General features: G+C 39.0%; 1 protein-coding gene across 1 annotated transcript in view; it reads right to left on the bottom strand.

The window, feature by feature from the left end:
- Positions 1 to 1,064: 1,064 nt before the first annotated feature.
- NCAPG (non-SMC condensin I complex subunit G) overlaps positions 1,065 to 21,700 on the bottom strand; it is a 33,439-nt gene continuing 12,803 nt past the window's right edge. Inside the window, exons 8-21 of the mRNA XM_086611568.1 lie at positions 20,979 to 21,119; positions 19,866 to 19,989; positions 18,526 to 18,615; positions 18,184 to 18,363; positions 17,614 to 17,724; positions 17,038 to 17,157; positions 15,258 to 15,494; positions 14,748 to 14,929; positions 11,862 to 12,036; positions 11,412 to 11,573; positions 10,372 to 10,543; positions 2,642 to 2,728; positions 2,108 to 2,186; positions 1,065 to 1,241 (exon numbers count right to left, since the gene is read on the bottom strand). Of these exons, the coding sequence (XP_086467694.1) occupies positions 1,115 to 1,241; positions 2,108 to 2,186; positions 2,642 to 2,728; positions 10,372 to 10,543; positions 11,412 to 11,573; positions 11,862 to 12,036; positions 14,748 to 14,929; positions 15,258 to 15,494; positions 17,038 to 17,157; positions 17,614 to 17,724; positions 18,184 to 18,363; positions 18,526 to 18,615; positions 19,866 to 19,989; positions 20,979 to 21,119 (1,987 nt within the window). The 3' untranslated portion in view covers positions 1,065 to 1,114. The remainder of the gene's footprint in view (positions 1,242 to 2,107; positions 2,187 to 2,641; positions 2,729 to 10,371; positions 10,544 to 11,411; positions 11,574 to 11,861; positions 12,037 to 14,747; positions 14,930 to 15,257; positions 15,495 to 17,037; positions 17,158 to 17,613; positions 17,725 to 18,183; positions 18,364 to 18,525; positions 18,616 to 19,865; positions 19,990 to 20,978; positions 21,120 to 21,700) is intronic.

Here is a 21,700-nt window from a genome sequence, read left to right as displayed (position 1 = left end):
TCTGAGAATTACCGAAGACCATTTGCAGCCTATTTACCTGTTTTAAATGCAAGTTCCTTAGAAAGCTGCATTCAGCATCAGTAGTTGAGGTGCACATGTCAAGGAACAGACATGAGTTTTCTCCAACTGCCTTGGAAATTACCTATATTGTAACAAAGACATGATTGACAGAGTGCTTCCAAACCAAAAAAAATCAGCATTTCCAGAGAGAGTCTGCTCAGACACCAGTGACTACTATGTGCAGTTTAATCTTCTATTGTCTCTGTAAAACTCATGACTATTCCTAGATTACGTTGTTAGAAAAAGGTTTGTGAACTTCAAAGCTACAAAGGAATCACAATTGTATGCCACTTCGTAGAGATAGTACACAGACCTTATAAAGTATTTCATTTTTTTTCCTTTATGTACTTAAATATTCCTTTCTGTATTGGATCTTACTGTGGACCACAAGTATTTTTATGCTTTTCTAAAAGCACATCACTGATTTTATATAACAAGGTCAAGATCGGTAGCAGACTTCCAGCCTTACCTTTGTAAAATCAGTAACTTGGTTTTACCCTTTTGACATTATTTTAAAAAAAGTGGACACATATCTGCAGGAAACAGAATTCAAAATTAAGATTCATTCTATTATATTAACATGAGCAATAATACCTGGTCAGCAGATGCACAGGCTAATAAATGTAGAAAGCAGGTGCATTAAAGGTAGGTACATTCAAAATTCCTGCCATCACAAGCAACCACTCTGGGCCAAACATTCTCCCTGAATAAAGTTAAATATCAAAACAGCTTTAACTATATTAAGTACTTACCACCAACAGTGATTTTTATTTGCAGATAAAAAGTATTCTTCTCTATAAATTAAAACAAAGAAATCCAAGTTTCGTTCAGGTAATATTTTAGTATTTTTTTTATTACATGAATGATGGATTTTATATGAGGAAAATCATTAAAAGCATCTCTTTAAAAAAATTAAAAGTTCCTAGAAAAATCTAGAATTATAAATGATCATAATGTAAAAAGTTAAATATGACTAAAACCAATACAAATCTTATTTTCCAAGTCTGATGTAACTACCAGCATTAGACAAAGGACGCTTTCTCTCCTTTGGTCTTCATGGCTCTGCCTCCCTATTCAAAAGTCCTGAAAGATTCATTTTCGTTTTTTCAAGCGCCACTGTTTTTGCTCGTCTTGAAGGCCTTGAACTTGTCTTTGGGACCGATTCTGGAATTTCATCGCCACTGAAATGTAAAATATTTTACAGTAAGGCCAAAAGAACCAAGCAAACTGAAGAGTTTTTATGTTAACAAACTTGAAACATGGTCTTAAAGAACAAAAGTACTTCTTACTGATTATAAACTTTTTATTTTTTGAGAAGAATGTATTAGTGTTTTCCAAGTGACATTGCAGTATCAGTAAAAGACAACTGTCAGCAGTTGCAACACAAGGAAAAGCCCCAAAAGATTAGGTGGTATCAAGTAAACACGCCAAATAGACAAATGGGAATGATTGACCTCAGTCACCCTGAAGTCTGTGGATTACTTCCTTGAGAAAGAGTGAGCATAGCTGAAAATAACAAAGATAATGTCATTTTAATGCTTATATCGTACAAGATCCTAAGGGAAAGAACATTGTGTATATTTGCTTTCACTTACCAGTCATTTTAGAAGCTTATCAACCACATGCTGAAAAACAAGCAATAAAAATGTGGAGGGGGGGGAAAATAATTTAAACAAAAAATAAAAAAAAATTATTCCTCCATAGAACAATTATTAAAAAAGCAGAAAAAAGTGATTGGAAGAAGGGTAATAATGTAAGCCAAAAATCTAACTTTTGTCAGCAAGAATGTATATTAACTCTATGCACAAAAAGGTATGTTTAAAAAAATAAATTTACAGGCTCTTAGTGATAATAAGATATGAAACTGTCAAACTTGCTATTGTTTCAAAAGTATCAGTTCAAAGACATCTTTTTTCTTAAGTATTTATCTGTGTATGAGGAAGAGAGGATATTAAAGATGCAGGTTTTAAGGAACAAAAACATTTGAATTAAATTTCCTTGCTAGAACTGACATCATGGTTTTGATGGTGGAGAGAAAAAGATTTACCTTTCACTACTGCATTTTACAGTTGTGCCAGCGTTTCTTCTGCTCACAGACCTCACTCCTGATACTGCTTTCTGTTGTCCTAAGTACAAGCAAAAGTCTCTTTTCATATCATGATACCATTTCTTTTCTTAAACTAATTTTGTATCTTTCTTCAGTGTTTGATATCGCATTGGAACATAAACATGCAGTCACCACAGACAGCATGTAGTGATGGAACGAAACCAACAACAAAAATCCCGCAGTGTACCACTTCTCCCATGAACACCTGTACATTACTGTAAGTGACTGTGGCCAAATTATCTCGAAATCCTGTAGTCAGACTTTTTCTTCTTCTTTTAAATCTGTGTTGTTGGGAGAGGCTAATAGCACAAAAAGTTCCACAAAACAGACTATTTTCATCTTTTAACAAATAAAATTTTAAAAATTACAATGGAGTATGAAGACTGAATGGTTTTTATACGTTCACAAAAAGTTAGTATGAAATAGTTTTGTTAAAAACAACTGGTATTGTAGCCAGAAAAAGCTAGAGCATACCTTTGCCAGCTTTGTTTCTCGTGGATTTCAATGTTGCAGTTGCTTTAACTTCATTAACTGGAGTATGAAGAGCACCTTCATTATTTTCTGTTAAAGAGAAGAGCACATGCAAAAGTCTAGATAATCAACTTTTAATTTATCTTGAGTACCAATATTTTTAATTTTGGCTGTTATATAAAAAAGCCACACAACTTTAACCTCACTTTTCCTTTAAACTAGAAATTAGATGAGGCTAGAAGGAAGCTTAAAACGTCACTCAGCTATAACCCCTGCCTCAACATAGGTCAATCCCATGTAAGCTATTCCTGACAATTAGCCACTTCCATTGTGTCACAAGTCAAGCAAGCAGAGTAGAAGACCAGCTTGGCTGAACAGGGAACTCCTCATGGAGCTCAAGAAGAATGAGAAGTTGTACGATCTCTGGAAGCAAGGTCAGGCTTCGCAGGAAGACTACAGAGCTGCGGTTCACACATGCAGGGAGAAGACACAAAAGGCCAAAGCTCAATTAGAGTTGAAACTGGGCAGTGTTGTGTCAGATGACAAGGGCTTTCTTAAGTATGTTAAAAGCCAGAGGAGGTCTAAAGAAAACGTTGGACCGATACTTGTTGAAGTTGGTCACGTGACTAACGGATTAAGAAAAAGCAGAGGCATTCAATGCTTTTTTGGCCTCAGTCTTTAATAATACTGATGGACCTCAGACTGCCCGGTCCTCTGAGTCAGAGGACCACAAGTGTGGGAACAGCAACTTCCCATTTGAGGACACTGAAGTTGTAAGGGACCAGTTGTATCAGCTGAATGTCCATAAGCCAGCAGTGTGCCCAGTTGGCCGAGAAGGCAAATAGTATCCTGGGTTGTATCAAGAAGGTTCGGGAACATCTGAGGAACTTGAAGGTGCACAAGTCCATGGGACCTGATGAGATCCATCCGCGGGTCCTGAAGGAACTGGCGGATGAAGTTGCCAAGCCACTGGCCATTGTATTTGAGAAGTCGTGGCGGTCTGGCGAGGTCCCCGATGACTGGAAGAGAGGGAACATAACCCCCATTTTTAAAAAGGGGAACAAGGAAGACCCGGGCAACTACAGGCCGGTCAGCCTCACCTCTGTGCCTGGCAAGGTCATGGAGCAGATTCTCCTGGGAACCATGCTAAGGCACATGGAGAGCAAGGAGGTGGTGGGTGACAGCCAACATGGCTTCACCAAAGGCAGATTGTGCCTGACCAACTTGGTGGTCTTTTATGATGGGGTGACAACATCGGTGGACAAGGGTCGACCAACGGATGTCATCTACCTGGACTTGTGCAAAGCTTTTGACACTGTCCCGCACGACATTCTTCTCTCTAAACTAGAGAGGCATGGGTTTGATGGATGGACCACTCGGTGGATAAGGAATTGGCTCAATGGCCGGACTCAGAGAGTAGTGGTCAACGGCTCGATGTCCATGTGGAGACCGGTCACGAGTGGCGTCCCTCAGGGGTCCGTGTTGGGCCCGGCCCTCTTCAACATCTTTGTCGGTGACATGGACAGTGGCATGGAGTGCACCCTCAGCAAGTTCGCCGATGACACCAAGCTGTGTGGTGCCGTTGACACGCTGGAAGGGAGGGATGCCATCCAGAGGGACCTCGACAGGCTGGAGAGGTGGGCCCGTACCAACCTCATGAAGTTTAACCAGGCCAAGTGCAAGGTCCTACATCTGGGTCGTGGCAATCCCAGGCACAAATACAGACTGGGCAGAGAATGGATCGTGAGCAGCCGTGAGGAGAAGGACTTGGGAGTACTGGTGGACGAGAAGCTCAATATGAGCCGGCAATGTGCTCTTGCGGCCCAGAAGGCCAACCGCGTCCTGGGCTGCATCAAGAGGAGCGTGGCCAGCAGGTCGAGGGAGGTGATTCTCCCCCTCTACTCTGCCCTCGTGAGACCTCACTTGGAGTATTGCGTCCAGTTCTGGAGTCCCCAACATAAGGAGGACATGGACCAGTTGGAGAGGGTCCAGAGGAGGGCCACGAAGATGATAAGAGGGCTGGAGCACCTTTCCTATGAGGACAGGCTGAAAGAGTTGGGGCTGTTCAGCCTGGAGAAGAGGAGGCTCCGGGGTGACCTTATAGCGGTCTTCCAGTACCTCAAGGGGGCCTACAAGAAAGATGCGGAGAGGCTGTTCAGGAGGGCCTGTTGTGATAGGACAAGGGGTAATGGTTTTAAAATAGACGGAGGTAGATTCAGGTTGGATATTAGGAAAAAATTTTTTACCATGAGAGTTGTAGAACACTGGAACAGGTTGCCCAGAGAGGTGGTGGATGCTCCATCCCTGGAGACGTTCAAGGCCCGGTTGGATGAGGCCCTGAGCAACCTGATCTAGTTGGAGATATCCCTGTTCCTTGCAGGGGGGTTGGACTAGATGACCTTTGAAGGTCCCTTCCAGCCCTAACGATTCTATGATTCTATGATTCTATGAAGAAATAGTGTGGCCAGCAGGACTACGACTACGGAAGTGATCATCCCCCTGTACTCGGCACTGGTGAGGTTGCACCTCAAATACTGTGTTCAGTTTGGGGCCCCTCACTACAAGACACTGAGATGCTGGAGTGTGTCCAAAGAAGGGCAACAAAGCTGGTGAAGGGTCTAGAGAATGAGTCCTGTGAGGAGCACCTGAGGGAACTGAAGTTTAGTCTACAGAAAAGGAGGCTGAGGGGAGACCTTATCGCTCTCTACAGCTACCTGAAAGGAGGCTGTAGCAAGGTGGGTGTTGGTCTCTTCTTCCAGGTAATAGGACAAGAGGAAACAGCCTCAAGTTGCACCAGTGGAGGTTTAGATTGGATATTAGGAAAAATTTCTTCACCGAAAGGGTTATCAAGCACTGGAAGAGGCCACCCAGGGAAGTGGTTAAGTCACATTCCTGGAGGTATTTAAAAGACATGTACACATGGCATTTAGGGTCACAGTTTAGTGGTGGACTACAGGGCATCAGGTTTATAGTTGGACTTGATGATCTTAAGGGTCTTTTCCAACCTACATGACTCTATGTCCATGAGGCCTGATGGGATTCATCCCAGAGTACTGAAGGAGCTAGCAGATGTTATGGCAGGATCCCTCTTGATCATCTACCATAGGACTTGGGAGTCTGGGGAGGTCCCTGTTGACTGGAAGCTAGCCAATGTTATTCCAATTCACAAGAAGGGCATGAGGGAAGACCCAGGAAAGTACAGACCTGTTAGTCTGGCCTCAGTTCCTGGAAAAATTATGGAGAAGATCATGGGTCCTGTGGAAAGGCATTTAAAGAATAACGCAGGCATCAGCCACAGTCAACATGGGTTCACAAGAAGAAAGTCCTGCTTAAGTAATTTGATATCCTTCTACAATAAGGTCACTGATCAAGTGGATGAAAGGAAGGTGGTGGAAGTAGTTTTTCTAGATTTTAATAAGGCTTTTGGTACTGTCCTTCACAGCATCCTTCTGGACACTGTGTCCAACTGTTGGATGAGCAGGTTCACAGTGCACTGGGTGAAGAACTGGCTGAAAGGCAGAGCTCAAAGGATTTAGTGAATGGGACTACATCTGGCTGGTGACCTTTCACCAGCAGCGTCCCTCAGGGTTCAATTCTAGGGCCAGTTCTATATATTAATCAATGATCTGGAAGCAGGAGTTCAATGCACCATTGAGAAGTTTGCTGATGATATGAAACTAGGAGGTGCTGTTGACTCTCTTGAGGGACAGGAAGCCTTGCAGAGGGATCTAGATAGATTGGATTAATCATTGGGCAATGATTAATGGGATTAAATTTAAGAAGTCCAAATGCCGGATTCTGTGTCTAGAACAGAGTAACGCCAGGCACAAGTATAAATTGGGGAAGCAGCGGCTGGAGAGCTGCCCTGCAGAAAGGGGTCTGGGGGTGCTGGTCGACAGCAGGCTCACCAGGAGCCGGCAGTGTGCCCTGGCAGCCCAGAGAGCAAACCATGTCCTGCGGTGCTTCAAACAGAGCATAAGCAGCTGGTCAGAAGAGGTGACTGTCCTGCTGTATTCAGCGTTGGAAGAGCCTTAGCTTGAGCACTGGGTGCAGTTCTGGACCCCACGAAGGAATGTTCTATGGGGAGCGGCTAAGGACTCTGGATTTGTCTGGTTTGGAGACAAGGAGACTGAGAGGCGACCTCATTGCTCTCAGGGCTTGCTGAGGAGGGCAAATGGGGAGGGAGGTGCTGATCTCCAACTGAACCAACTGAAAATGAAGAGGATAGCCTATAGAGGGTGGAAGTGGAGACAGATAGCCTGGGAGGAATACAGAGAAGCTGTACGAGTGACCAGGGATCAGGTGAGGAAGGCTAAAGCCCTGAAGGAATTGAATTTGGCATGGGATATAAAAAGCAATAAGAAAAGCTTCTATAGGTATGTAGGGGACAAAAGGAAGTCCAAGGAGAGTGTAGGCCCCCTCCAGAAGTATACTGGTGCTCTGGTTACCCGGGACATAGAGAAGGCTGAGGTACTCAATGACTTTTTTGCCTCAGTCTTCACTGATAAAGCCTCTTGTCTTACCACCCAAGCTGTGGAAAGAACTAGCAGGGACTGTGAGGATGAACCACCGCCCACTGTACTTGAAGAGCACGTTCGGGAACATCTGAGGAACTTGACGGTGCACAAGTCCATGGGACCTGATGAGATCCATCCGCGGGTCCTGAAGGAACTGGCGGAAGAAGTTGCCAAGCCACTGGCCATTGTATTTGAGAAGTCGTGGCGGTCTGGCGAGGTCCCCGATGACTGGAAGAGAGGGAACATAACCGCCATTTTTAAAAAGGGGAACAAGGAGGACCCGGGCAACTACAGGCCGGTCAGCCTCACCTCTGTGCCTGGCAAGGTCATGGAAGAGATTCTCCTGGGAACCATGCTAAGGCACATGGAGAGCAAGGAGGTGGTGGGTGACAGCCAACATGGCTTCACCAAAGGCAGATCGTGCCTGACCAACTTGGTGGCCTTTTATGATGGGGTGACAGCATCGGTGGACAAGGGTCAACAAACAGATATCATCTACCTGGACTTGTGCAAAGCTTTTGACACTGTCCCGCACGACATTCTTCTTTCTAAACTAGAGAGGCATGGGTTTGATGGATGGACCACTCGGTGGATAAGGAATTGGCTCAATGGCCGGACTCAGAGAGTAGTGGTCAATGGCTCGATGTCCAAGTGGAGACCGGTCACGAGTGGTGTCCCTCAGGGGTCCGTGTTGGGCCCGGCCCTCTTCAACATCTTTGTCGGTGACGTGGACAGTGACATGGAGCGCACCCTCAGCAAGTTCGCCGATGACACCAAGCTGTGTGGTGCTGTCGACACGCTGGAAGGGAGGGATGCCATCCAGAGGGACCTCGACAGGCTGGAGAGGTGGGCCCGTACCAACCTCATGAAGTTCAACCAGGCCAAATGCAAGGTCCTACATCTGGGTCGTGGCAATCCCAGGCACAAATACAGACTGGGTGGTGAATGGATCGAGAGCAGCCCTGAGGAGAAGGACTTGGGAGTACTGGTGGACGAGAAGCTCAATATGAGCCGGCAATGTGCTCTTGCGGCCCAGAAGGCCAACCGCATCCCGGGCTGCATCAAGAGGAGCATGGCCAGCAGGTCGAGAGAGGTGATTCTTCCCCTCTACTCTGCCCTCGTGAGACCTCACCTGGAGTACTGCGTCCAGTTCTGGAATCCCCAACATAAGAAGGACATGGACCAGTTGGAGAGGGTCCAGAGGAGGGCCACGAAGATGATAAGAGGGCTGGAGCACCTTTCCTATGAGGACAGGCTGAAAGAGTTGGGGCTGTTCAGCCTGGAGAAGAGGAGGCTCCGGGGTGACCTTATAGCGGTCTTCCAGTACCTCAAGGGGGCCTACAAGAAAGATGCGGAGAGGCTGTTCAGGAGGGCCAGTTGTGATAGGACAAGGGGTAATGGTTTTAAAATAGAGGGAGGTAGATTCAGATTGGATATTAGGAAAAAATTTTTTACCATGAGAGTTGTAGAACACTGGAACAGGTTGCCCAGAGAGGTGGTGGATGCTCCATCCCTGGAGACATTCAAGGCCAGCTTGGACAAGGCCCTGAGCAACCTGATCTAGTTGGAGATATCCCTGTTCCTTGCAGGGGGGTTGGACTAGATGACCTTTGAAGGTCCCTTCCAGCCCTAATCATTCTATGATTCTATGATCTCTCCTCCCTGGGATCCAGTGACAGGATGCATGGGAATGGTTCATAGCTGCACCAGGGGAGGTTTAGACTGGACATTAGGAGGCATTTCTTTACCAAGAGGGTGGTCAAACACTGGAATAGACTTCCTAGAGAAGTGGTCGATGCCCCAAGCCTGTCAGTGTCTAAGAGGCATTTGGACAATGCCCTTAATACCATGCTTTAACTTTTGCTCAGCCCTGAAGTGGTCAGGCAGTTGGACTAGATGATAGTTTTAGATCCTTCCCCAACTGAAATATTCTATTCTAGTCTTAAAATTTCTAACAATTTTAGGAAATCTTTCTTCAGCAATCTCTTTTATTGCTAGGAAGCTTTTTTCCTAATGTGAAACCTAAATCTCCTTTGCAGCAATTGAAAGACAAAAATAATGTCTGTTGCCTTTTTTGCTCACAACTATCATTTACAAATTCCAAGTAGGAAATGCTGCCTCATTTTTCATGATCCCAAACGTATTTGGGGAGGAGTGGGAGAGGGAAAGGGAACAATGCTTTTCCCTAGGGCCTGCTTTTAAAAAGTGCTCTAAAATCCTCTTTCATGAGAAATTCATACCCAAAAGCATTATGAGATGTTAGTAGAAAACAGTACAGCTATTTTCTTGAAAGCATACTTCTAAATTCCCATCTGATAAATACTTGAAGACATAAACATAGAAGATATAAGAAATTAAGGTATTTGACACTTCCAGAAATAACAAATTAAAGCCCTGAAATAATCCACTAGAAAATATAAACAATGTTGAACAGAAATGTTAAAAGAAAACATAATCTGCTTAAATCATTTGCAAGTCATTATCTTTGCTTTACTCCTGCAAGCAAACAAGTTTCATCCGATTGCTTTTCTGCTGAAAAATGTTAAGACTTTCTGTGCCACCAGGAAAAGGTACACTGTTAAGACGCATGCAGCTGCGCAGCAGGCAATGGAAAGTCTTCCAGCTACTTCCACTTCAAGCTCTTCACTAACAATAAAAACAAATCTGGCTCCAACATCCATGCTTGTCACAAGGACAGGCCGGTGCCAACACTGAAGATACCAGCCATACACTGCTATAGTATAGTCTGCAAGAATAACAGGCACGGTAACTCCAACAACTGAAAACCCCACAAAGTACTTGTTTCTTCCTTTGAGTTAGTGAGTCACGTTCTAACAATGAGTTAGTTGGCACTCAGCATCAGTGTTCAGCAGCCACATGAATGTGCCAAACAGCTAAAAAAAGCCTATTTTAATACTGTTTTTGTTAAAAGAAAGAGCTGCAGGGCAATGCTTAAGACTCAAAATACATCACTGGTTATACTACAGTAATATGGAGAATAAGAAAACACAGAATGATTAAAAAGCAATTAAAAATGGAAAAATACTTCAGTACCAATATTTTAAACGCTACACATATTTACTAGATGCTATCTTTTCTTGTCTTTTTCAAAAAGTAGATTAATTTAATGAAGGAAAACTAAAGCTGATTTTCATAAACATCTAAACAAGTCATTCAGTTTATAACTACTACTAAACTACACCTCTCCTGAATTACCTTCTTCATTTTGAATATTATTTTCAGATAATGTGATGTCAGTTTCCTGTGTCCTTTCAGAGAGGCCTGTTTCCTCAGTCCTTTCAGAGCGGTCTCTGCCCACATTAGGACCTTTGGTTAAGTTCATCTTGATCTTCTCAATAGCTCTTTGACACAGTTTATCTTTCACTTTCTGGAAAAGAGACATTTAATTTAAATGCTATTTAATTTTACAATTATTTCTTTTATCCATTAAATCTACCCACTAACAGGATGATTTAAATATGAAGGATACAATGTGCTACATGAAGATGATCAGTCAAGTTGAAAGGAGAAACACTTTCTCCATCAACACCAGGCACTGAAACTCCAAAATACTATTTCCCCCCCCCCCATTTTTTTTAAAAAACATTAAGGCAACTGGACCTTTCCAGCTGAGTCATGGAGCATAGCTACCTCTGGATGACACACCCATGGTGATCAGCATTGTTTTCAACATTTCTATATACCACTGTCTTCCTCTGTCACACGCCCAAATTTTACTTTATTTTTTCCATACTAATAAAAGCATCAATCTAAAAACTTTCACATCATTATTGCAATCCCTTCCCACTTCATCTTAAATAAAGCACTCTTTTCTTGTTGCCTAATGATCTTACAGTTACATCTTAAGTTTAGGCATAAAATTTCAGCTGTTAATAATTAACTAAGACGAACCATCCAAACTGTAAGAGACTCAATATTGAATTTTATTTTAGCGTAAGAAAAAACAACTATACCACAGTTATTAAAAGAATCTAGTAAAACAAAGGTGAAACAGTATGCCCAACTTGATACATTTCAGTATACTCTCTATGGTAGCTGAAATATGTAAATTATATAGTGATATCAGCTCAGATTTTTGTAAGTGACTCATCAAAAATTAATTTTCAAAGACTGGTTAAAAGAGAAATTCCAGTCACATTGTCATAGTTCAACAAAAGGCACTTCATTTTTAAACATATCAGAATATTAGATTGCTAATGATTAAAAAAGTAAGAATCATGTTATTTATGCACTACCTCTAAAATCTCATCGAGCAGAACCAGAAGATTCTCTGTGGAAGAGGAACTGAGCTCTAGTGCATTTAAAGCTTTTGCATAAATACGAACATCTGGTGCAGTTGGGTCCATCAAGATTTCATTGCAAATTTTCATGGCTAAACTATCATGCACTGTTAAGTCCTGTAAAGGAATGAAATTTACAAGAGAGCAATGAGATCATCCTGATTTAGGGTTACCATTTTCCTAAAATGCAGTATTTTTGAGTACAAACACCAACTGATTTTTATACGTACTTTTCCTAATATAAACAATTAGCCATGGCACAAACTCCTACTAGCATTTTTTTTTTTAACAGTAACGAGGAAATCTGGGAGGTGGGGGGGGGGTGCCGCCATAGGGCAGAGGGGAGGTTAAGCTAAAAGATTTCCTTACCTCAACATTGTTTTCTTCCAGTTTAACACACTGTACCTGATAGTCCTGAGAATTTTTAGACTGAGGTTTCAGTGCACTTGGTCTGGTCAGGTCCACTAACAGTTCAGAAACATTACTAATATCTATTTCAGCCAAGGGCGAAGTTGCAGGAGCATTTAACAGTGTTTGCAGAGTTGGAAGATAAGCTTCTTCGAAGCATTCCTGGTTAGACCTGTTTCAAATGAGCATTAGTAGCATAATGATACAAAATGAAACCTTAACTAATCCCTAAATTTTCTCTCCTATGATGAAAGTTCACAGACCCATTACAATCAAAGCAAAGTGGGAGCAGCCAACCTTGACAGAGGCAGCCAGCAGAATCAAGGTAGTATAACTGTTTCATAGAATGAATTTAAGTTTTAGCACATGGTATTTCAAAAGTAAGTCTTAAGTAACGCTTCCTGCCTCTGAACAGTTTGAAAGTTCATCCTTACTATTGAAAACCTGATATATAAGACATATTCTCTCTTAAGGGACATTTCTCTAAGGCTTTTATTTAGATTAATGTCTTCTGCTCATTCCTCCTTCCTGGTAGCACTTTTCTTTGGGGATACTTTTCATTGTGTAAGAAAGCAAGGAAGCCTGGCAAAAAAATGCCGTGGTTAACAAGATTTTTGGAAGAAATACTTGTCCTTTCTTTTCTCAGAAGAGTTAATAACTACTGCCAAGCAAGCCTAAAACTCATGTTGCACTTGGTTCTGCAGCAAGTTGCCTAAAAGTGTAGTTCCACAAGACAAGTCAAAACGATTTAAAGGGTAAGGTGTTGAAAAGTACAAGGTTGTAGTTGGTGAAGTAAAGCCTTTTTTGTTTCTTATACTTCTTAACCTCCTATATGAACCCAAATAACTACAGGACAAAATTAAGAAAGTAAATAATTTCAAAAAAGCAGAATGTTTGCTGCTGGATTATTGAGCCAAATCAGCTGACCAAAAGACTTTTTGAGCACTAAAACTGGGGCAAGAAAGAATGGAAGCAAGAGCTTTCCCTTTCAGCAGCTTCAAGGCTTTAGATTGGCTCAAGCATAACTGAAGTATCATTCAGATTATTTCCTGTAAATAAATAGGAAAAAAAGTCTAGTAGCATATAGGCACAAGGCAGAACTTTCTCCTCTTAGGCTGCCAGAGAGTTTACTGTTCTTTAGAAAACACGCCATGAGTAAGAATTGTTCCCTGGTTACAGGATCCTGTCCCTGTTATTAGCATGTCATGCCACTATTGACATGATGGAATCTTTATTGAAGTTAGCATCAATGGCTTTTTTCCACACAGAGTTCAAATATGTAATTTCAAAAAGTGAGCCTCTTGATTATATTGTGACCAGATGGAGAGGTTAACAGAGCAGCACCCAGAAAACAAATGGGATTTCAAAATATCATGAGAGATCAGTACAAAAGTTAGGTATAAACCTCAGCCAAATTTCATTCATTACCTGAATTTTCCTTTTCTGAATGACAACTTTGCAGACAGTTATGAACTATGCATGGTAATTAATAATTCTCTTCTGAAAATACAGTATTGGTAACCAAAGACACACCATGATTCATCCTGAAATTAACCGTTTGTGATCCAGAATGCAGATAATGTTTTGAGACTGAAAATTAATGAGGTTTCCTAACTAAACAGAGATTCCAAATTAATCAGACAGATTCAGGATTTTTTTTCCTCCATTGATTTTTCTGATTTTTGCTTAAAGCATACGCCATGTTTTTCTTTTCAAGAAAAATATCCTCTATGAGATGCCAGAAGGAGTTGCTTTATTTGCAAATTACTTTGAAATACACAGAATTACTCAGGTGGGCAATCATTAAGACTCACAATACATAAATAAATAAATAGATAAATAGAGAGATTCACAGGGTCAGAAGATGACATTCACAGGTAAAATGTTATCAATCTTAAAAGCCTAATTCATTACTTAATATCAGAGATACTGGCAGCATATTAAATTAGTTTTTCTGTTACTTATTTTCAGAAGAATTTAAGTAAGGAAAATCCCACTCTGGAGGAGAATGGGTATTTTTCTCCTTTTTTTTTCTCCTGACAACAGCAAAAATACATTTGTTGAGTGTTTTTTCCTCTCCAAACCAACTCCCCTTTGAACTACTCCTCTTAATGTGGCAATTTATAGGCCACGAAAAAATTAATTCAACTTGGTTTGGAAAAATAGATAAGGTAATATATAATACGTCTAAGTTAAATCTTAACCATTAAAAAAAAATATATTCAGCTAGTTCAGACTGGCTAAAACCACTCGCAGCAACTGAAGAGTTAAACATTTTTTTCTTTGAGCAAGTGAAAGGAGATGAGAATTACCATTTAACCCCCTATCCCCTTACATAAGCTCTCCACCTCCTTTCTCCACTACCAAAATAAACAGGAGATGTTGAATCTGCTATGAATTTAGACTGGAGTATTCTTTGGTTAAAAAAAAAAAACACACAAAAACAAACATCCAGAACAAAACCAAAACCTAAACCATGACCAACCAGCCTGCTGCTTTGATACCTGCTGGGCACCGATTCTGTTCTTTTGAAGCATTTCTACTAGCTACTTTCTACCAATGCGTCAAAGTCTACCTACAGTGCTCAACAGCATAAATAAGTAAAGCACATCTTTGTAAATTAACCTTTTATTCAGTATCTTGAAGAACAGTTTCAATTAAAGGCTTAGGAAAGAAAAAAGTGGAAGGCCACAGGGGTAAGAGGAAAATAATGGATCATAGGTTGAGATTATGTACATTGCAAAGTAACATGCATAGGAGGCTGAACTAGACATTTAGGTCTAATTTGCATTTGTGCAATTTCTACTTAAGCAAGATGTAAAAAGGTTCCTAGAGCTGCTAGACCAATGTGTATTTTCACATAATAATTTACAAAGGTCATACCTATTTGCATAAGCAAATAAAGGGAAGAAGACTCCTAGGCAGTGTCTAAGCCGAGTGTCCTCTTCAGTCACAGGATTATACCACAACAAAATAAGACGAGAAAGAAGCTTGGCACTAATCAGCCTCCCAGAGAACATCAGTTTGGCTATGCCTTCTGCAGCTTCTGTCCTAAGTTCTGAAAACTGAAGAAAGAACTGATGATACACACGACACATCAACCACAGTGTTTTTCACTAATGCTTTATAACAATAGTGTACAGCCTATTTTGCTGATCAATCCTCTACACTGACATATTTGTGCCTGCACAGAAGGCAAAGCCAGCTCAAGAGTAACATTAGTCTGTATCAATGACAAAGTTGTGGTTATTTTCTAGGACTACTACTTTAACATTAGACCATTCATTTCAATTACACATCATGTAATATTCACATGCAACCTAATGGGATGGTAAACCTTCTGCAAAAATCATTTTTAAACAAAACAAAGGCAAATTTTATAGTAATTCTTACCTCACTGTCTAAGAAACCAGAAAGAAGCTGCAGGAGGCTGTGAACTGTAGCAGCCTCCTCTTCCTCCTCAATGGTTTCACTTTCTTCCTCACAATTTTCAGTTCTACTGTGTGCATCTTCTCTTTGAGAGTCATTGCCTCTTCTGGCTTTAAATGGCTCAATCCCAAACAGCATTAGCTGATCAAAGATTCCCTTTAAAGCACTGAGCTTTACCTTTATATTATCTATTTGCAAAACCTAGGTTTAATAAGGAAAATACATACATCATCTTACAGTAGACCACCAACGTTAACATTAAGCATTACAAGAATTTTTGCTTTAATAGGATTGTTTAATTTGGGAAACTTTTTATAATACTTGGGACAAATTTCAGACTTCAGGAAGGCATGATACAAGTGTAAACCTGTATTTATAATACAGTCTGGGAAGTAATTTATCAAGTTATCTATTCAATTTCCATTACATAACATCAATGGAATTTCACTCACGGAGTAAGCATGCATGTACGAGATGTAATTTTGTTGTTCAGCTTCTAAACAGACATTGGACAAACAGAAAAAGTCTATTTGCCTCTATAGTCTTAGGCACTACATTAAAAATACGTAAGACAATCCCTGCTCTGAAATACCGTACAACTTAATTAAAACTAACAGTATGTAAAAAGACAGCAGGGAACAAGATAGTAATAAAAGTCAGAGTTGCATAGGTTATTACACATACTATAGTTCAAATTAACATTTAAATAAAATCATATATGATGGTCTAGCCTAGAGATCCTAGATCTGTTTAGTCCAACATCCTGCTTTTGATGGCATCCTACACAAAGAATATGGGGTTTAGTACCTACAGAAATTAATTAATTACTTAAGTCTAAAGTCTAAGTTGCTAAAACAACTGAAGTCCTCCCTAAACAAATGAATTTAATTTTAATGAGACATGCTCAAAGGTAAATTAAAAACAATAGTATATGCTCACATTTTAGCAACCCCAAAGTTCTCCTAGTATGGGTGACTGACAGGTCTATCATCTTGTCTGAGCCGAGCATATCATCTCAATATCTGCCGTCAGTTCTCTTGAGCATGTACATGAACACACTCTTAATAAAGCATGATGGTCACATACACTTCTCTCAAAGCCAGGGTCTGAAAAGTTAATAGTGGGGTTTTTTTTTATAATTAGCTCAGCATCAGAACATTTACCACAAAGGTGAGAAATGTGGGTGTTATGGCATCCAGCACATTCCATATCCATAGATGTTTGGCCATGCTATCGTTTGTTGAGTATTGCTTTATCCTCTAATTAACAACTCTTCCTTAATTTAGAAATTAAATTGGATACCCAAGATCACACATAAGCATGTAACAGAAATATAAAAAACATCAGTCACGTTTTTAGTTTGGTTTCCCAATGAAGAAAGGCTTACAGAATCCTATAGCTTGTCTTTTCTGTGTTGCAATAACTTAAATACGTGACTGATTTCACCCAGATTCGGAAGAGAAAGTGAGATCTCACAGATGAAGAATTCCTACAAGCCTTCAAGACAACCGGTGACCTTACAAAAGAAAGGCATGCTACTACCACGATACAATATAAACTTGAATATTATTAGACATCAGAAAAATCTACCTGAAACTACACTCTCCAGATCTTTAGGAAATAAGGAATCACTGGGTCTCAAATAACCCAACTAAGTACATTAACTTGTTATATACAGATACAAGACTAGTTTTATTTAGTAAGTCACACAGACCATCATTCCATTTCCCATCAGAGATTTTACCTGTAAAAGCAATGCCAGCTGTTGTCGGGCAAATTCTTTGTTCTGAAGGGCACAGCAACCCAAACACAGAACTGCCATATTTCTCACAGCTGGATGGACATTAGTTACGCCAGGCAGTATCTGGAAACAATAATGTTAGACTTTGTAGTTGAAATACATAAATTAAAAATAAGAAACTGACTATTAATAACGTCTTACCCTGAAACTAAAAATAATTTAGTATGATACAGGATTGGAAAGTGGTAACTACTATATACTCTGCTTATCTAGGCATAAACAAAAGCAGACTGAGTATGCTGTTTGAAATCATCAATAAAATAATGGCAAAAATCGCATAAGTGTTTTGCTTTGTGTTTGTTTTTAATAAATACTTGTTTTCAAACAAAATTGAGTTGACCACTCACTAGGAAAGAAAAAAATCACTAGGTTGTGGGAACGCTTAAAAGCGCCCAACACAGCACTACAGCTACAGCAAAGGGATTGTGAAATAATCACAAACCATCCTGCCAGCACCTAAGGGCCAACTATGATGTACCCATCTTTATAATAATGTAAACAGTATTTATTCCTACATACCAGAGATTCAATGATTTCGTTAATGGTTGGATCAATTCCTTTAGAAAGGGACATGATCTTCAGAAGCTCATAACACATCGTCAGACACTTCAACAGTGTTTCAGGATCATTCTTCAAGTGGGTCAGGGCAAAGAGAAAAACATCATTAATACAAATAGTGGCTGTGATAAGGAGAATGGAGAATTAATAATAATTTTCCCTACTCATAAAAACATTTCCTTTCCACTACACATTTCTTGTGCAAGAATATTAATCAAAATCTGTCTATAAACTATGATGAAAAGAGATTCAGGTTCATATTTTCAGTTACATAAGAGTAAAAGCAGTAAAAACAAGACCCTTTTAGAATGCTTTACTTACTCAAGGACAAAAGAGCAGTTTAACTGCAATTCATTTTTTTGCTAGAGCATACCATCAGCTTCTATACATGCAGAAGAATACAAATACCATAAATGTTCATTTTCAATTTTAAAAATTTAGATGACACAAGGGCAAACTACACTTTCCTTTAAAACTATGAATAAATGTCAAAATATAACCAGCACTTGGGAATACAGGAAGGGGATAAACCTTTTCCACACGCATTTCTTTAATTTCAGGTTGCTCTGCTTCTTTAATCAGATCATTTTTACTGTGTTCCAACTCAATTATTTTCTCTTTTAATACTGATGCTTTATTAAAATCCTGCAAAGTAATGCATTCTTCCAAAGCAGCTTTTGCTTCAAAAAGTTTCACTTTTATTTCAGCCAACTGAAATACAAAGTAAAAAGAAAATTAATATGACATCATAATCTTCATGGTATTAGCCAACAATATGCTATTGACACCAGCCAGTAATAGACCACTATAGAAAACTCTTACTGGATGGATATGCTTCAAAAATATTTTTCTTGTTAACTACAATATGTTTACCTTAAGCTCCTGCTTTCTTATTTCAGCCGCATCAACAGGCTGGTCGACTGTAACAATTGGCTCACGAACTTCCGATATAATTTCTGCAATCTATTGTTACAAACAGTATATTAGTGCCATTAATTTCAGCTCAGATGTCAGATAAGAGCTTAACCTTTCCAAATTTAAAATACCATCCTTCTGAAAAATTATTGAGCATCTCTGCCATTTCCCTTAACAGCTAATTCACTGCAAATAAATCCTCAATTTGACAACAGTCTAACCATGAAAGTCTAGTGTTTTCTACCATTTAGCTAGGTAAGCAAGAAAATAGAATATATCCATGAATAAGTTAAGTAGTTTCTATGCCAACAGTTCACAGGCACCATCTCTTCTAGATCTGGACATATGCTTTGAAAATAATTACTCCTAACGAAAGTAAGGTTTTTCATCCGTTACTACTTCAACCAGATTACAACTAAGAACACTATCATTTAAAGGTCTATAAACCACCATATATCGTATAAGAAGCCCCATAAGTAATTTAATTTCAAGACAAATATGTGCATAGAACCAGAAGCAGAACAAAGCTGAGAGTTTTTCAGTTGGTTAGGGGTTTTCTTTGAAGTCAGATCCATTACGTTAATAAAAAATGAGATGAAACATGAAGAAAACTAAAGACTGAATGAGACAGGATAGTCTTAATTTGATTTATCTTGTATCAGATGATCTCAGTTTAACTTTAACTTCCTCTCAAGCTGTACCAAATCAATGAAACCTATTGAATCAGTGTATTTCAACAGAATAACAGCAATACATACATTCACTATTGTACTATAATGCTAAGATTACCATAGTTCTTCCATCATAATCACTTAACAAACCTATATCCTAGCTTTACCCACTGGATTGAGGTTTTCCAAAAGTCGTCTCTGTCCTTAAGTCCAGGGTTCATTTAAAATATTTGAGCAAAACCAAGTGTCTATTTTTCAGAAGTTTAAATAATTATGCTGTATATAAATACTCCACTATACATATTTTTTTATAAGGTTTTTAGTACCTATCTCAGCTAAAAGGAAACGTACATTACCCTCACTTTGAATGTTTTAGTCAAAATTGTTTGGATCTAATATGACAAGGGATTGTGAAATAAAATAGGCTGTCGAAGTGTAATAGTCTGGGCAACCACAAAACACAGCTATGCTTAAAAAAAAAAAGTGGGGGAGGATGGGAAGGGAACATAAATGCTTTCCAAACTAAAAATATTTTAACTCCTGGTATTTGTTACAATGCTTTGTAAAGGCTGTTGGATATAAGGGAAGGCAGAGCCTAGAAAACAATGAGCCTTTAGAATTACTTACAATTTGAATTCTTTTGTCATCATCTGTAATGATACTGAGTAATCTTTCCATAAGCGGAGATATAAGGGCTGTTGAAGTTGCAGGTAGTATGAGAATCTTTTGTAAAGTAGCTAACAGATGCTTTCTGCATTAAAGAAAAAAAAATAATCTGTTTGCTTATTCAGGAAAATGGAAGACATATGAGTTAATATTTTACCCACTTTGAGTTAGTGTGATGAAGATTTTATAATACATTATAAGAGAAGCTTGTCTATAGCTATATTAACTCCTGAATATATTTTCTTACTTAGCAATGTTTGTCTTTTCCTGATTTTACCCGATTTCTCTTGATTAGAAAATGCTGAATTCTTTATCAGGTGTCTCTACTTCTAATGAAAGCTCATACCAGCAAAAAAAAGACAGAGTATCAATACTGTACGATGCTTTCATAGAAATTATCTGGCTAGAAACTAGAAAAAAAAATTACAATTTAAACTATCCTGCCAGTCTGTCATACCTATAATGCATTCCACAGAGTTTGAAATTATTGTTGTGTTTATACTATCGTAACTGAAATTTTTCATAAAATGTCTGTGATGGTATGAACTTCCAGATTTACTCACTCTTATTACTTTGCATCAAAAGGCTGTTCAAATTATAGAAATGACTCAGTTAACACAGTCCAACTCAGCTTGGCATCTAAAACATCTGTAACCTTTTAGGCCTTAGCAGTCTGGCCTTAAAAACATAAGAAACACACAGGCTACTCACTACAAGTCATCTGCTGAGAAGTAATCCATTTATCTCCTTTTATTTTTTATATACTACATTCCAAATTAACAGTCTTGTAACTTCATAATCTCAAGAATACGTTATGAAAACAACTGAATTTGTTCTCCCCAAACAATGTTGTATCTGCATTAAAACTCATTTTTCCACAAAAGTAAGCAGGCGATACTTGGCACACTTTTGGGAACAACTGCATTACAGAGATCATACTTTTTTTTTTTCCAGCTAGCATTAGAACTGTATTTTGTTTGTTTAATCAGGTTATCTTCCCAACAGAGACTCTATGCCTGTCCACAGGCATGAGTGCCATAAGCTTAATAACACAGATTTTATATTTACGTTTACCTTCCTCCCTCTTCCATGGTGTCCATGCAGCCTATGATAAGGATCAGTTGCTGGCCTATAAATTCTTTTGTCATCAGGTTTTCAAAACAAGCAAAGTCTTCTCTTTGTTCCTCACTAAGAATTGGCATATTTTGAAAGTAACTGAATCCAAATAGAACAGACATAATTACATTCAGAATCATTGTTGGAAAGTAAAAAATAGAAAAACCCAAACAAAACAAAACCAAAAAAAACCCAAACACCTCCCCTAAAAAACAACCCCAAACCCAAACACAAACTCAAACTCTCACCACTGTATAAACAAACGGTTACCTTAGTTATAAACCTTAAAAATTAGTGCTTGTGTTCTCCTTTTCATAGATTAAGAGTTCCAGAAAGTTATTTATATCAAATAATGACAGTTTAAAAATAATACACTTCATTTAAAAAAACTGTTTGAGAATGCAAAAACAGTGAAAAACAGAAAATTACAATTTATGCTTGTACATGTGATTTCAGTTCTGTAACTCTACGTTAAGGCAGCATCTTAGGAATAAATGTATACATGTATCATTTTTCATATATAGAACTAGTATTTTTCTGCATATTTAGGTACTATGTATTGCTCTACATGTTCAAAAGTGTTATACTGCCTACATGACAAAATACCAGAAAATCATTAAAGTGTGCAGTGAATTTTAAATTCTTTATCTGATCAAGTATGCCATCATGGAAGAACAATC

The sequence above is a fragment of the Tauraco erythrolophus genome, chromosome 5 (genome assembly GCF_009769465.1).
Source record: "Tauraco erythrolophus isolate bTauEry1 chromosome 5, bTauEry1.pri, whole genome shotgun sequence".
Lineage (NCBI taxonomy): Eukaryota > Metazoa > Chordata > Aves > Musophagiformes > Musophagidae > Tauraco > Tauraco erythrolophus.
This window is presented reverse-complemented; position numbering and strand designations above follow the sequence as displayed.